Below are 15,735 nucleotides of genomic sequence, written 5' to 3'. Positions count from 1 at the left end.
TTAGGGATCCATCTGACACCTGAGGGCATGGACACGCAGGCGTATCCATGACCCCAAGTGATAAGCTGGAATGGACCCTGGATTTCTCTGGAGTCTGGGTCCCTAATAAGGACAGGTGGCTTCTCTTTGAATCCATAGTGTTGTTGCTGGTGGAAGTGTCTCAGGACTGACAGCTCCGGTCTGTCAGAAGAACTCAAAAAATTCAAAAAATTGATAGTAAAGAGTGCTTTACAAAGTCTGAGGTGTGGGGACAGAGCCTGGACATCTCCCCGTTGCCGGGCAAGGACTTGCTTTAAAGTTTGGTGTGTGTGTTCTATTACAGCCTGACCAGCAGGGGAGTGTGGAATTCCCGTCCAATGTTATACCCCCCATTCCTGCAAAATCTCACCAAATGCCTTGGAGGTATAAGCTGGGCCATTATCTGTTTTGATGGTAGATGGGATCCCCAAAACTGCAAAGGCATGAATCAGATGTTTTTGTGCATCTGTCGCTCTTTCCCCAGTGTGGGCTGAGGCAAAGACAGCCCCCGAGAAGGTGTCCACAGATACGTCAACATATGTGAACTGCCCAAATTCGGACACCTGGGTGACATCAGTTCACCAGACTTCGCAGCTGCGCAGTCCTCTAGGGTTCACCCCGGAACCCATTGACGGTAGAGCGGTCTTCTGGCAATTTGGGCAGGCGGCCGCGATCGCATTGGCTTGGTCTTGCCGCAGGTGAAATTGGCGGACCAGCCCTGGGGCATTCTGATGAAATTGCTGATGGTTTAATTTGGCCTGCTGGTAGATGCTAGGTAGGCCAGCCAGCTGCAGGGGTGCGGCTAGGGCGTCTGCCCTGCGGTTTCCCTCGGCAATAAACCCAGGGAGGTCGGTGTGTGATCTTACATGCATTACAAAGAAGGGTTGCTCTCAGTGGGAAACCAGGTGTATTAAACGCGAGAGCAAGCGATAGATGGCAGGATTGGAAACTTCTTTGAGCACTGCATGTTCTGCGCAGGACACTACGCCTGCTACATAGGCCGAATCAATTATTAGATTAAAAGGCTGTGGAAACTTCTCAAAAGCCCTGATGACTGCATCTAACTCAGCAACTTGTGGAAAACCCTCCACAATCTGCACATCAGCTTCCCACTGCTGAGTCTGTGGGTCCTTCCAAGTAACAACTGACTTGTGGGATCCTTCAGATGCATCTGTAAAAACTGTCAGGGCTTTGAGTGGACGGTGATTTTGAACCTCTTTTGGAATTAAATTAAATTCAACATTAAACAATTTGTGGCCTGGATGGTCTGTGTCCCATTGAAAAATCAACCCATAAAGATGCAGTAGCCTACTCAGAATGATGAAGCTGAAGGGCAGATCCTCACGACACCAGTGGGCGTGTCGACTTGCAATGATGGATTGGACCTTCTCAAGTGCTGCCCTGACCTCCAGAGTCAGGGCCCTCGGGGAATCCAGGGTCTCCCCCGCTTTTAACAAGTTGAAGAGATGGGATAAATCTCTTGTGGTGAGCCCTAACCAGGGCCTGATCCAGTTTAGGGATCCACAGAGTTGGAGCAGTTCTCTTAGGGTTTTAGGGTTAGTGTGAATTAGGATTTTTTGGGGTGTAATGGTACAGTGGATGATCTCAAGGCCCAGATTCTTCCAAGGCAGCAGGCGTTGGACTTTTTCTGTTTGCAACTCAAATTTTGCCACCAACAAGGCTGTAATAGTGTCCTCTAAGGCACATGCAAGCATGTCGTCGTTAGGGGCACAGATAAGGATATCATCCATGTAATGGTATATTACGCATTTTTTTTCCCTTGCGTGCGCAGGGGACAGAACCCTAGCAACACACCACTGGCAGATAGTAGGGCTGTTCTTCATTCCCTGAGGAAGAACGCACCAGTGTAGCGCTTCATGGGAGCTCCTCTGTTGATGGAGGGCACAGAGAAAGCAAACCGTGGTGCATCATCTGGGTGAAGGGGAATATGAAAGAAACAGTCTTTGATGTCAATAACTGCCAATTTCCAATTTTGTGGGAGCATAGATGGGGAAGGCATCTCTGTTTGGAGGGAACCCATGTCTTCAATGACATTATTGATTCTCCTCAGATCGTAGAGAAGACGCCACCTGTCACCTCCATGCTTCCTGATAACAAAAACAGGAGAGTTCCAGGGGCTGTTGGTTTCCACTCTGTGGCCTTTGGCCAGTTCCTCTTCCACAATCTGAGTGATCACCTTTAATTTTTGTTTGTTCAGTGGCCACTGCTCTACTCGGACTGGTTTATCTGTAAGCCAATTCAGTTTTAGGATAAGGCGCTCCCCAGTGGCCGCACCTAAAAATGCTGAGGAGCGGGCAAGTCCAGTTTCGCCCCCCATTGTGACATGGCATCTCTCCCCCACAGGGTAAACTTGGAATTCAAAATGAATGGGCGTACAGACGCCAATTGCCCATTCGGCCCCATAATTTGCACTATGCTCTTTGATCTGCGTACCAATTGGAAACCCCCAACTCCCAGTACTAAGCTACTCACGTTTTGCAGCTCCCATTGTGATGGCCATTTGTGTGTATGAATGACTGTCCTGTCTGCTCCCGTGTCCATCATCCCCTGAAGTTGAATAGATTGACCCCTGCTCTTAAGGCAACACCACAGGAGGGGCTTTTCCTCTCCTAGCACCTCAGTGTAAAAGACAGAAAGATCCAGGTCATTGCACATAAAACGTGGTATAGGGATAGCTTGTGCGATGATCTGGCCTTCCGGCAGGGAGAGGGGGGGTGGACAAAGTGCGTCATGAGGGTTAAGTCCTCTGGGTGGAGTGTGAGGACTTCTGGAAAAACTTCAACCCCCAAGGGAGTGTACTTAGTGCCCCCGACAACAAGATACTTGCAATCAACGGATGGAATGCGCCTGTAGGTCTCTGCCTGTTGAATATTTGGTGGAAGTCCAGGCTCCACACCAATCTCGCACCAATCCTGATTGGAATATACAATAGAGTGAGTTAGTCTGAGTCTGTAAGGTTCATGACAGTCTGATGTGGTTAATTGGCAAACGTTATTATGATCAGCTGACCCCTCGCGGATTACCCTATTTATATAATCATGTGGGGCTTAGACGCGCTGCGTGTTCAGTTTTTTTGACCGTGGTGACTAGAATGTTTGCCCTCTTGTCCTCCCCTTCTATCTCCCCTGCACTCAGGAGAGCCCTCCCAAGGAAAGGGCAGTGGTGAATCAGGTGATTGTCTTAGCCGCAGTGGAAGCAACAACGCTGCGGTGACAAGGGCGTGCTTGGAGCTCATGGAGTAAAGCTGGGTCTTGCTGGGTCTGAGAAGGCTGCGGCCATCGCTCTTTCAGGTGGCGGATTGGCTCTAAAGACGTCTTCAATGATGAGCATGGCTTTCTGTGTGCACTCCTCGATAACTTGAGCAAGTGTGGGCGGTGGTGATGCGGGAAGAGCGAGGATGACCTTCCTGCAGGCATCATTGGCGTTGGTGGTTACGATGTCTAGAATGAGCTGCTCTTGTAGCTGAGGGCTGTTCTACCCTTTTCTCAACTGCAGCTCTTACCCTGTCAACAAAATCTAAAAATGGTTCAGAAAGAGATTGTTTAATGGCAATGTAAGGCACTGCAGGTTCTTTGGAAGGCATTCCAAAGAAAGCTCATTCAGCCGTAGCCCTCACCAAATCCAGGACTTCTCTGGGAATTTTTGCCACTTGCGTTTGCGCAGAACTCCACTCTCCCTCACCCATAAGGTGATCCATTGTAATTGGGTGGCCCTCAATATCCGCAGCATAGTCCTCACTTTTTTGGATCTCTGGGAGGAGGTCCCCTGTTAACCTCCTCCAAGTCCTCCCACAATTGATACTCAGCTGGAGCAAGCAGACAACTAAAGAGGCGTTTAATATCTTCAGGCACTAATGTTCTTGAAAATGTTGTCTTTAAAATGCTCCAAAAAAAACTCGCTTTTTGGGCCAAATTCTAGTTTGGACTTGTAGAGATCCCAGATATTATCATAAGAAAGAGGCTTATACCACAGGTGCATCCTGTTTCTAGTATAACTAACTGGAGTGAGGAACAAAGGCTCTGCATTACTTAAATCATCCTGCTTTCCAGGCCCCCCCGCCGGCTGCTGCATCACCATGGGAACCAGAAGGCAGGGTGTGGGAAACAGGAACCAAAGGGGTAGCACCCTGAGGGTGAGGGGTGGAACTGTGGGCAGAGGCCATGTGGAGCAAGGGCAGAGCAGATGGTAATGCCGTGGGAAAAGGGGAGGGGTCAGGTGACATGGGAGGAGGCGTTACATAATCATACGTGGGAGGAGACAATGCAAACGCCACAGAGGAAGAGGCAGGGAAAGAGGCGGGGTTAGAATGCAGGGCGGGGTGGAAGGGATTGTGGGAAGGAGACGCTTCTGTCACGAGGTGGCAGCCATTTTGTGGCACGGGCATGGTCGCCACATGACAGTGGCCATTTTGCGATGACAAAGAGGGAGAAGAACACCCAGCCATGCGGTGGCAGCCATTTTGTAGCATGGGAGTGGCTGCCACAAGGTGGCGACCATCTTGTGGCATGTCTTGGGATCACGCGAGGAAGGGGTTTTGGGCACTAAAGCGACCTTGAACCTTTCAGGCTCAGAAACTAGGAAAAGGGGATTGGAAGGAGGGTTAGGAGCAGGTTCCCTGACAGTGTGGCCAGCACTGTTGGGGCAAGGGTACCGAGGGGATTGGGGGAAGCCAGGGAGACGGTAGCAGCCCTGCGTCTGCTTTGGACGGGTTCCTTCCCCCCTCTCCACCAGGTGTAGGGGAAGTGGGTGTAGGGAAAAAAAGCAGGGACAGGGGTTGAGGGAGAACTGAGGAGCTTGCCGCAGGACATTTTCCACTTTCCCGTTCGCGAATTGCAGCATTATTTTTTACAACTTCGATAATTAAAAGAAACAGCCCCATGTACCCTTCCCTGCCAGTAGGATCGCTTTTCTTTGTACTTTCGGTTAGCTCTCAACCAACTGCCTTCCAGAAACTCTCGTCTTTGACCTCCTTAGCGGTCAATTGCGGGAACTTAGAAAATATCTATCGGACAAAGCTTTTAACTAAACCCTTAGAAAACCCTTCACCCCCCTCCCGCAGGAATCCCACAACTTGGAAATACAACTCCTGCTGAGTCGACAGCCTATTGCCCATGCTGCCGACTCAGAATGCTTCCACCCACTCACTGCTGGAAGCGGAAAACTTAAAACTTTGGAAAGGGTCCCAAAAGCCGTGGCGGCAATTGCTCATGCTGTGCACGGCGTGTCCCCTCCCCCTGAAATTAACAGCCGCCTAAAGGGAAGCCCCCCTGGCCAGGTCCGTCCCAACGCCACCAGGGGAAAACCCACCAGATGGCTGACTCTGGGAAAAAAAACCAGCAGGAGCAGTCCCCAGCCCAGGAAGGCGTTCCTTTATCTGCACGCTGCAAGAAGGGAGTGCACCCTCGCTCCCCCGGGAGCACCGCCAGACAAAAATCGGTGTGCTCATGTGGAGGTGTTGGTGCTGCCAGGAACCGATAATTCCACAAGGGCTGATACCCCCAGGACAGGTCCAGCGCCATCAGGCAGCGCCTTCTGAGCCGCGACGCCTTTAAAGCCACGTCACACCGTTGACATCTTTAAAGCCACATCACGTTTGGCGCCAAAGTTGACAGGTTCAGGCAAAGCCTCACCGCAGTGGTGCGCCAACTGCAGTCTCGTCTCATGGTCACTGGAGCTGACAGGTGCCAGCACAGGTGGTGACACAGGCAAGAGCAGGACTACGAAGCACTGAGGCAAAGGAAGGAAGGAGTGGACATACCTATGGATGCCAAGGTGCTTTATTGCCCCAGGCGGGGCCAGTAACGGTGTCAAGAGAAAAACCGCTGGGGAGGCACTTGTAAAGGGGACAGGCGTGACACGAGGAGCCACGAGGGACCAATGAACGAAGCCCAGGGGAGGAGCGAGGGACACAACTGAACCAATAGGAATGGCCCAGAGGAGGGAAAAGGCTCAGGGGACAAATCATATATTAGGTAAGGGAAGATTGACATAGAAAGTTCTCAAAATGAAAGGGGGTTGGTTACAATGATGGACAGGCGGGAGGAACAAACCATTATGAGGGAGAACATGGGGGAACCGAGGTCAAACCAAATCTTAACTTATAAACAATAACCAACTTTACAATAAAACCTGTATAAACGACACAATGCTACAGACTACAATGATCAGGCACACATTTCAGTCTGACGAGCCACAGGTTTACACTGAACTGAACTGTTTATTACCCTTATTTCCCATTCTTGTCTCTCCCCAGTCCACTTTGAACCTTTCCTTTACTCCCCAATGCCTTCCTTCCACTGTGTCCCTAGTGTTCTGCCTCCTTCAGTCGATGAGTCAGTGGGGAAGGTTTGTTTGGTGAGATACACACAAGGACAATGGTCTGACTGTGCTTTGGTAGTCAGGTGTAGCTCATTCCCTGCACCTGATTTTCACTGATGAGGCTGCTAGAGTTCCTCCCCCAGCCCTCTCAGCTTTTATCTGATCATGTCCTGGCCTGGGTAGATGTTGATTAGCCTTTAAACAAGTAGCCTAGCACAATTTATGAGTAAATTTAAACTGCATCCAAAGCTCATTTCTACAAAATTTTGTTTGAAATAGATAAAGGGAAGCATGTATAGTATTTACCACTGTCTCTATCTCTCTATGTTTAAGTGTATTTACTTAGAGTGTTAGTATCTACAACAGCTAATACAGAGTAACCTTTTTTCTCTTTATGTTTTAGAAATAAATTAGTGGTGCTTTCAGAAATATACTATTATGGAATTTTTTGTTTTTCAACTTTTCAAATAATCTGATATTCATGAAATAGAGGCATAAAAAGCTGCCTCACATACATGAATCCTCTAGGTAGAAAATTTTATTTTATACTTTATGACTATGCTATCTATCAAAAATACCTAAAATTACTGTAAGAAGATAGTGATTGTGGAGTTGGGCTTGATAGCTGGTAGAGATGAATGCACAGCATAATTCAAGTTCTAATGTAAGCACTAGCTTTCAGTCTCTAAAATTTTACTCTTTAGAACTTACGATTTTCTTTTCTGTTAGAGATTGCTTTAAAAATAAATCCTGAAATTATGGCTAAACTTACAAAGCACCAGGGAAGAAAATTGAATATTCAGGAAATGTGAGACTGGTAGAGAAAGGAGGGTACTACTGTTAGCTAAAGCATTAGATTTGTTTTTGTGGGAAAGCAAAGGCAGTAGAGGTGGTATTTAGAAAAGAAAAGAAAAATGGTCAGGTTGTAGCTTTTGTTACACTTCTACTATAAGTCTGTTGGGCATTCTTTACCTTGGTTCCTCATCTGCAAAGATGATAATGGTAATTTCTTCTTCTTTTGATTTTTTTTTTTTTTTTGTCAGTTTAGGTAGTGAGAGTTCTTAAGAAAATTGCAGTCTCTGTTCTGTAAAATCAATAGGAATTAAGAGTCTAAATACTATGATGGAGATGTAAGGGTCTAAACTGTTTTCAAGAATCTGGGGGTTTGTGATTTTCCTTTTTCAAAATTGACTCAAGTCTTTCAGACTGAGAAACATATCTCCATGGGTGAGGCAATTTGTTTTGTTCATTATCACATCTTGACTGCTAATCAAAGGAAGGACTGCCAAGGGTTGTTGGGGGGTGACTTATGAGAGAAATTTGGGAAAAATATATTATAAGGCCATAGATAGGCTTTTCAGGTGAAATCTAAAAGTCCTTGCCACTGCACCCATTTTATGCAACACAGAAATATGAAGTCCCAAATCCCAGTAAATTAACTGAATATCTAGGTTCATAGCTAGTAGCAGGTACTAGGCTTCCTCACAAAGTACACAAGAGAACATACATGCTTAAAGTTGCCAGCTGGAATCAGTCACAAGAAATTCAGATCATAGACATGCCTCAGCCCTTTATCTTCTCTGGAGCCTGTACATCACCCTGGAGACAGTGCTGGGTGCCTGAGGGATGCAGAGACATCCAATTAGGGCTCATTCAGAGAGGGAAAACAGAGCTCTGGTCACACTACACATCTACAGCTTTTAATTTGCTGTATAATCCCAACCATCACTGTCAATCAGAAACACATCTGGCCATGATGCTCTGGCCATGGCTAGGAACATGTATCCCTGTTGGCTTTGTGATCTCTGTGTGGGAAGGCAGACTCCTGCCGTGTCCATAATACAGCTAAATGTTCTAGGTTGTCTAACAGACTCTCACATTCTTGCTTTATTGGGTTCCTTTTTTATATTTTGTTTCATACAGCTGTAGTTCAGCCTTTCAAATGGTAATGAACTATGGTGTTTTGAGAGCTCCTTAAACTGTCTTTCCCCAGGCCTGAAAGATGAACATTGTTTATCATCATGACAAATGGAAATGCCAGACTTTTTCAGTAGAGATTGGTAAAGTACTTTTGGCTTTTGATTTCTTTAACCACAGAAGCAGAAATTGTGTTGCACATAATGTCATTGCCAGTGGCTGATACACAGTTGTTCCTGTTCCTGCAAGCCTGAAAAGATTGCAGATAGAAAATTTTTCCATCTGTGTAGAATTGAGTAAAGACTTCTCTGTCACTCTCAAGAAATTTATCCATCAGCAGAGCCAGGAAAGAAAGAAATGAAAGAATGCAAGAACTGAAAGTCAATTAGGACAAGGACATGTTTCTCTCAACTCAGCTTCATGGCACCTGATTTAAGTACTGGTGTTTAGCTTTCATCTTTATTTAGTAGCATTGTCAGCACAGTTTTCAAACCTACAATTTCATTATATTATTAATACCAGGGCAGAATTATTTTGCAGGAATATCTAATTCTTCTGTGCATTCTGAAACACCAGTAATAGTTTCCACATCCATCAAGGAGCACTGCATTCTGGCATGTGATGCACAGCTGTTGAATACTATCTGACAGCTGTGTTAAAAGGCAGAATTCAGATAGAATGTCAGAGTGCAATAACATGGTTGGAATTAAATCAAGACTTTCAAAAGGAGGCATATGATCTTTTAATTATCAGTTACTCAACCCTTGATTTTGGATCATATTGTGGCAAATCAATGTCCGCTGCATCCCTCATGAAAGAATGCATTCAGTCCTAAAAGAGAGACATTACTTCATAGCATCTTCAAAAACACTAATTACCCTTTTATGAAAACATTATATATAGGGAAGATGCACTTTAGATACAGTTATGACAAAGTGAGTATTATTTTATTAAGCAAGTATTTTCAAAAAACAGGACATCTCTCCATAAGCCTTCTAAGCCGTATTTGAGTCGCAAATACTGAATAGCAAGTGAACATGGAAGCATTCTTATTTTACTCATTCTTATTTTCCCTCTTTTGATGCTTATCTTGTTTTATGTTTGCAGATGACAACCATACACTTGCATGGAGTACAAAGCCAATTCTTTAAATCACCATCATGAGGCAGTCTCTATGTCATGTTGATAGCTGTGTTCAAAATCTGTTCGGTTCTTTTTTCCGGAGTGTAGATTACCAGAACTGTAGACAGAGCTTAGTCTGTGACACTGATAGGTCCATATTCCTTCCCTGTATCACCTCTTGTTCTGTCGCACAGCCATATTACAGAAGTGGTTCGCAATCATCTCATTTTCAAAAGCTCCAGAGGAAAAATATATTTTTTAATGCATTAATTTCAGCCTCTCACTATTAATTTGGTTCTTTAGGTCTTCAGTTTACAAAATCATCCCATTTTCCTTGAAAATTGCTCTAGTAAAGATCCTTCTTGATGATGCCTCTCTTTTGTTGTATTAAAAAATGTCATTCTTTCAGCCAGTGTAATCAGTTTCTCTTTTGTCAATTCTTCACATAGAAAGATACATACAGAAAAGTAAAAAAAAAATCATGCAATAGTTCTTTATCAATATGACTCTTAGCTTTAAAGTACATTGTTTTGCAAATGTTCCAACTATTTTTAGAAGTAATAAAATATTGTAAATACTGTCATATGTACATGAAATAGTTACTGTTTGTAGTTTCATTATTTCATCTTCACCTGAGAAAAATGTGCCTTTTATGAGCCTAATCATCTGTGTTCCTCATTATATAGCCCTATTTTTATGGGGCTATAAAATTATTTTTGGGTAATTTCTGACATTAAACACTAATGTTTGTTCCTGCCATTTGTTTACAGTAATAAAAGCTGCATGTGTTTACACCAAACTGGAATTTAATTTAAATGGTTCTCTCTTCACTGTCTTTATATGCACAAAATGCTCTGAGTTTAAAACTAACCCAGATGCAATTTTCCAGCCTATAGCTCAGTTGCGCACCTGAAACACGCCTAGATATTCAGAAGTGGCATATGGGAATGTCGCCAACTGTTGTTCTCTTCCACACTGTCCACAGTAAACATGTTTTAGACTTAGCTGCATTAACTGATACTTGGCTTTGTGCTTGAAAAACATTTGTATGATGATGCATTACAGTTTCTTGATGTAGAAAATTAATTGCATACTGCAAAATTAGTCATCTGATGAACCACAAAGGATTTTTCCTCACCCAGGACACAGCTTGTTCTCATGCTGTGCTACACGGAATGGGTTGCAAACATACATCTACCTGTGAATGTGCTAGGGGTAGGAGTGGAAAGCTGAGATAAGGAACTCCCTATTGAGGCAGTAAAATGTTCTTCTTTAGTTTCGAAGACTGAGGTTGGCTACCGAGAATCCAACAGCTGACTGCAGTCGTCTCCAAGCAGGGAGTGTACTAGTGGGAGAAGCAGGAGGTGTCGTTTCTTCAGGCTAAGCAAACAGATTTAGCAGCAGCAGGGACTCCAGGGCACCCAGAACTGTAACCTGAATTCTGAGGACATCTAGTGGTATGAGCCCACGGCAGGGAATGGGTCTTGGTCCCAGGTGGTGACCCCTTGCAAATCTTTCACCTGAAATTTACTGCAAAATGAAATACAGTAAAAACAATTGGTTGAATGTGCTGAAAGAGTAATATTCTTCTGCTCAAGGGATCCTGAATTCAATACTGACAGTCCTAAATATAGAGAAGTTTTGAGATTGGATCAAAATCATAAGCTTGTAAATGAATGTTGGACCTTTTCTATTTGCCTTCTGTTTTCAGGACTTTCAGAGTTCAAGTATGTTGACCTCTTCTTTGCATCAGTAGGGGTAAAAGTATATTTTTGTTGCTAAAAGGCTGCTTTCTTAGGTTAATTAATTAACCTAGAAGTTAGAACTCTAAGATAAGAACCCGGTATCCCAACATGCCAAAGAAATATGCAAGATTTGTTAATGCTAAGAAATTGTAATCCTAGTGCTGCTAATCATTCAGAGACCTCTATCAAGTCCTACCTGCTTTTCTGAGGTTCTGGTTTTCAGCTTCCAAAGTGGAACTGTTGGTGTTGCCTCACCTTTTTGAGAGAGAGCAAGAATCAATTACCTGCAATTCAAAAAAGGACTTTGGTCAAGTCATGAGATACGTATTACATGCTGAGTATTGTTACTGACTGTTGCATGATGGCGTGTTTTTCAGTGAGCCCTTGATCTCATACTTCCTTCCTGCAGAGAGGCAGGCATCATGAAACAGAGATTCATTTCATCAGTCCCAATTATTTTGCAGCTTGCTCTGACTACAGTAGGTCTGACTGGTAAGTACAACACTTCCTGAAACACTTGTTTTTTCCTTAAGACACTTTCTTTAGAAAAGTCTGAGGCTTTACCCCATTTATCCTGACCAACACTGGAGCATGTACCTCTTTAAGTTGCTTTCTTCTGAAGTTTGTTATGGCAATTTTGAAAATGGCTGGAGTTGTCTTTTCTTTTTACGTGATTAATTTAAGGATTCTTTGGTGGCAATACTGAAACACTATATTCACTTTATGCCTGTCACCTTCTTGGGATTTAGCATATGAATAGTTACTCTATTTGAGATAATTACATGGAACTTTAATGAAATAAAGATAAGCTTAGGTTAAAAGGTCACACGCTTGTTGTTTTAAAATGAATGTAAATGTGTAGTCTGTATTCTTGGTGTAAGTTAATGAGAAGTAGTCTTAACAAGAAATATTCTTAAATATATTTGGATTAACAGGGAATGATTGAACAATGAATGAGTACATTCAGTTTGCCAGTACCCAAAAAAATCTATCTAGCCCATTGATTTCCTTCTTTTTATAATTTTCTGACCTATAATTTACCTCAAATATGTGCAAAGAATGGAATTTTAGTTCTGTTGCAAAGTTGAAATTTAATTTTAAAATAATCTGAAGATACAAAATTTTAATATTTATGGGGACAAATCCTAAAAGTCATATATTTATTTCCCATCTTCATAATTTAATTTTGAGATAAATATACCATTTTGAGTTTAGGTAAAAAATAAATGTTCTTGTTAAAAAGCAAAATCATTGCACTAGCTGTTTTAGAAGTTTGAGGTTAAGTGTATATACCTTTTTGAGAATATTGATCCTTTTCCCAGGCAGAGTTATTTCCTTAATTCAGTCCAGTTTTGTATAATTTTATTGTCTTCAAAAAAGGAATGCTAGGTTGACTTTTATCATTCAACAATAGCATCCAAAAGCATTGCCCACTTCTAATTTAACTAGTTGGATTTTTGCACTTCCCTAGGTCAATCATACCCTGGAAAACCTCAGATAATAAGATGTCGTTCTCTAGAAAAGGAAACCTTTTCATGTTGGTGGAAGCCTGGCTCAGATGGAGGACTCCCTAACAATTACACCCTGTTTTACAGCAAGGACAGGTAACAAGTGGTGCATATGTACTCTGTAAGTGATCAGGTGAGCGTTTTATCAGACCAAGAGAATGACAACATTAATTTGTAAAGTTGTTTTTATGAATCCATTTTAACCTTAGATAGACAACAGGGGCTGCATAAAATCCATGGCTTCCCTTGTTGGAAGAAAACATGACTACTAAAAGCCCCGAATCTTCACCCTGTCCCTCCTGAAACTAATCTACCAAAAATCCCACTTGTCTGAAGATGTGCTGGAAACAAAGGCGTGTTTGCCCATCTTTTTGGGAAGCACAAGCTTTCAGCTAGATGGGGTCACCCTCTGAGCACTGAAGCATAAGGGCACCACAGGGCAGCAGATCTCCCATCACCCCAGCCATGGAGCAGGGCAGGAGGGGCGCAGCCCAGCCCTGGGCATTGGTCACCTCCTTGGGGACAGGGACAGGCGGAGGCCACGCTGGGCTGGGACATCATCTCATGGCTTGGGCTGGCTCAGGGGGCTGTGACTGGGAAAGGCAGGACTGTGTGGAGCTGGAGACCAGCTAAACTGGGGACCTGGGACCCAGGTCCCCATGGAGGGGCTGGGCAGGGTCAGTGAGGGCTGCTGGGGCCCTGCCAAGGAGCTTGTCCATTACCATGCACACTAAAACCCCATTCTGGACTATGGTCATTTTTTTCTCCTGTTGGTTTTGTGGTCAGTGGTTCCCAAAATGCAGTGAAATCAGACATGGGTGTAACATCTCAAAAATTAATATTTTGGTAATTATCACTCCCTCATCCAGCTCAGGAATGAAGTGTATATGTTTGGTAACTTTACTTAACCTGTCCATCTTTCTTTAACTTTTTACTTTCTTCCTGAAAACAGTCTTTGGACAGGGACAAGTAAGCAGGGAGGCTTAGAGATTAAGTTTTTTTATAAATCCAGGGAGATTAAGAATAGGTAAGATAAAGCCTCAGAAATCACTGCGACATTTAAGCATTTCAAATCATTGAGCAGAAAAAAATGCAGAAAAAAACTCTTTAATGGAGTTACCACACACAACAATGATTTGGGAACTTTTATTTTATGAAAGCCCAGATGTTTCAGTCTTCATCAAAAAGTTTAATGAACATTTTAATTCACTGCCCAGAGCCATTTTGCTTAGGGAAGGATAGGAGTGCTTATCCATTTATTAAATCTGCTGAAACCAGGCTCTGCCAAGCATTTTAGACCTGGGCCACAATTGCCTTTCTAGGCTCATTTTCTCTTAGGTATAGACCCCTTTCTCCCATCTTTTCTTTGTGAACTATGACAAAACTTCCTGGAAACTAAGAAACCTTATTACTGATCATACATAAAGCATAATAGTGGAATTACTGTTCATTCTTGTGCCACATCAGCTGACGCTTTGGATTTGTACAGTTCTTATCACCTGAGACAGGCTGTGAGTACATCACCTTGGCCAGCTTTGAGCACAATCCCTCTCCTAAATAATCCAAAGACCCATGTAAGGGCAATAATAATTGACTGTGAAGTAATTTTTTTTCTTCTTTTTTTTCAGATAGTTTTGATTATGATCATGTTAAAAAGAAATAAATTGACATCAGGAAGGTTGTGGAACAGGTTGTCCTGTGCAACCACACAGCACATAGAGGACAACCAAGGGATCAGACCCAGCTACCATGGATTTAGGAATGGCGGGTCCTGCTTGATCTCCTTTTATGAACAGGCAACCCTCTCAGGAGAGGCTGTGGATGTAGTCTGCCTGAACTTCACCAAAGCCTTTGACAATGTCTCCCACAGCATTCTCTTGGAAAATCTGGCAGCCCATGGCTTGGACAGGAGCACTCTTTGCTGTGTTTAGAAAGGGCTGATGGCTGGGCCTAGGAAGGGGTGGTGAGCTGTGCTGCATCCACTGCAGCTGGTCACTAGTGGTGTGTTTAGGGGATCAGTGCTGGGGTCAGCCCTGTTTGATATCTTTACTGATGATCTGGATGAGAGGATTGAGAGCACCCTCAGTGAGTTTGCAGATGACACCAGGCTGGGCAGGAGTGCTGATCTGTTGGAGTCCAGGAAGGCTCTGCAGAGGGATTTGCATGGAGGCCGATGGTGTGAGGTGCAGCCAGGCCACGTGCCAGGTCCTGTCCTTGGTAACAACAACCTCATGCAACTCCAGGCTGGGGTAGAGAGGTTGGAATGTGGCTCAGCAGAGAAGGACCTGGGGATGAACATGAACCAGTGTGTACCCAGGTGGTTAAGAAGGCCAGTGGCACCCAGCCTGTGTGGCCAGCAGGACCAAGACAGTGATTTGCCCCGTACTTGCCACTGGTGAGGGCACACCCAAATCCTGTGTGCAGTTCTGGACCCCTCACTGCAAGAAAGACTTTGAGGTGCTGGAACATGACCAGAGAAGGGCAACAGAACTGGAGAAGGGTCTGGAGCATGAGTCATGTAAGAAGCAGGTGAGGGATCTGGGGGTGTTCATCCTGGAGAAAAGGAGGCTCAGGGATCACCTTATCACTCTACAACTCCCTGAAAGGAGGCTGTACTCATGTGTCCATCAGTCTCTTCTCTCAGGGCATAGTGATAGGACAAGAGGAAACAGCCTCAAACTGCACTAGAGGAGGTGCAGGTTGGACCTCAGGAAGAATTTATTCACTGAAGGGATGGGTAGGCATTGGAATGGGCTGCTCAGGGATGTGGGCAGTCACCATTTCTGGAGGTGTTGAAGAAGATACTGGACATTGCATTTGGTGCTATGGTCTGGTTGACAAGGTGGTCAAAGCTTGACTTGACAAGCTTAGAGGTCTTTTCCAACCTAAATGATTCTCCTACCTTGCTGAAAACAAACTAATCAATAAAAGAGCTCTTTGCCATAGGGCCCATAAGTTTAATTTCTCGGGGTGATATGCAAAGATATTTAGGAACTTATGTAATTGAAGTAAATATTTTTCATTTGCCTCTTACTTGCTTATAAATATTGTTAAAATTTCTTTGTTTTGTCTGTGGAAATTTCTGT

The 15,735-nt window shown here is 43.9% G+C and overlaps 1 protein-coding gene across 1 annotated transcript in view; it reads left to right on the top strand.

The window, feature by feature from the left end:
* The window catches only part of PRLR (prolactin receptor), an 88,917-nt gene that overhangs the window by 60,901 nt on the left and 12,281 nt on the right, over positions 1-15,735 (top strand). The window contains exons 3-4 of the mRNA XM_066569147.1: positions 11,519-11,633; positions 12,613-12,745. Coding sequence (XP_066425244.1) covers positions 11,564-11,633; positions 12,613-12,745 — 203 coding nt within the window. The 5' untranslated portion in view covers positions 11,519-11,563. The remainder of the gene's footprint in view (positions 1-11,518; positions 11,634-12,612; positions 12,746-15,735) is intronic.

Source organism: Molothrus aeneus, chromosome Z (genome assembly GCF_037042795.1).
Source record: "Molothrus aeneus isolate 106 chromosome Z, BPBGC_Maene_1.0, whole genome shotgun sequence".
Classification (NCBI taxonomy): Eukaryota; Metazoa; Chordata; class Aves; order Passeriformes; family Icteridae; genus Molothrus; species Molothrus aeneus.
The sequence above is the reverse complement of the archived record's forward strand: the minus strand, read 5'-3'. Positions and strand labels throughout refer to the sequence as shown.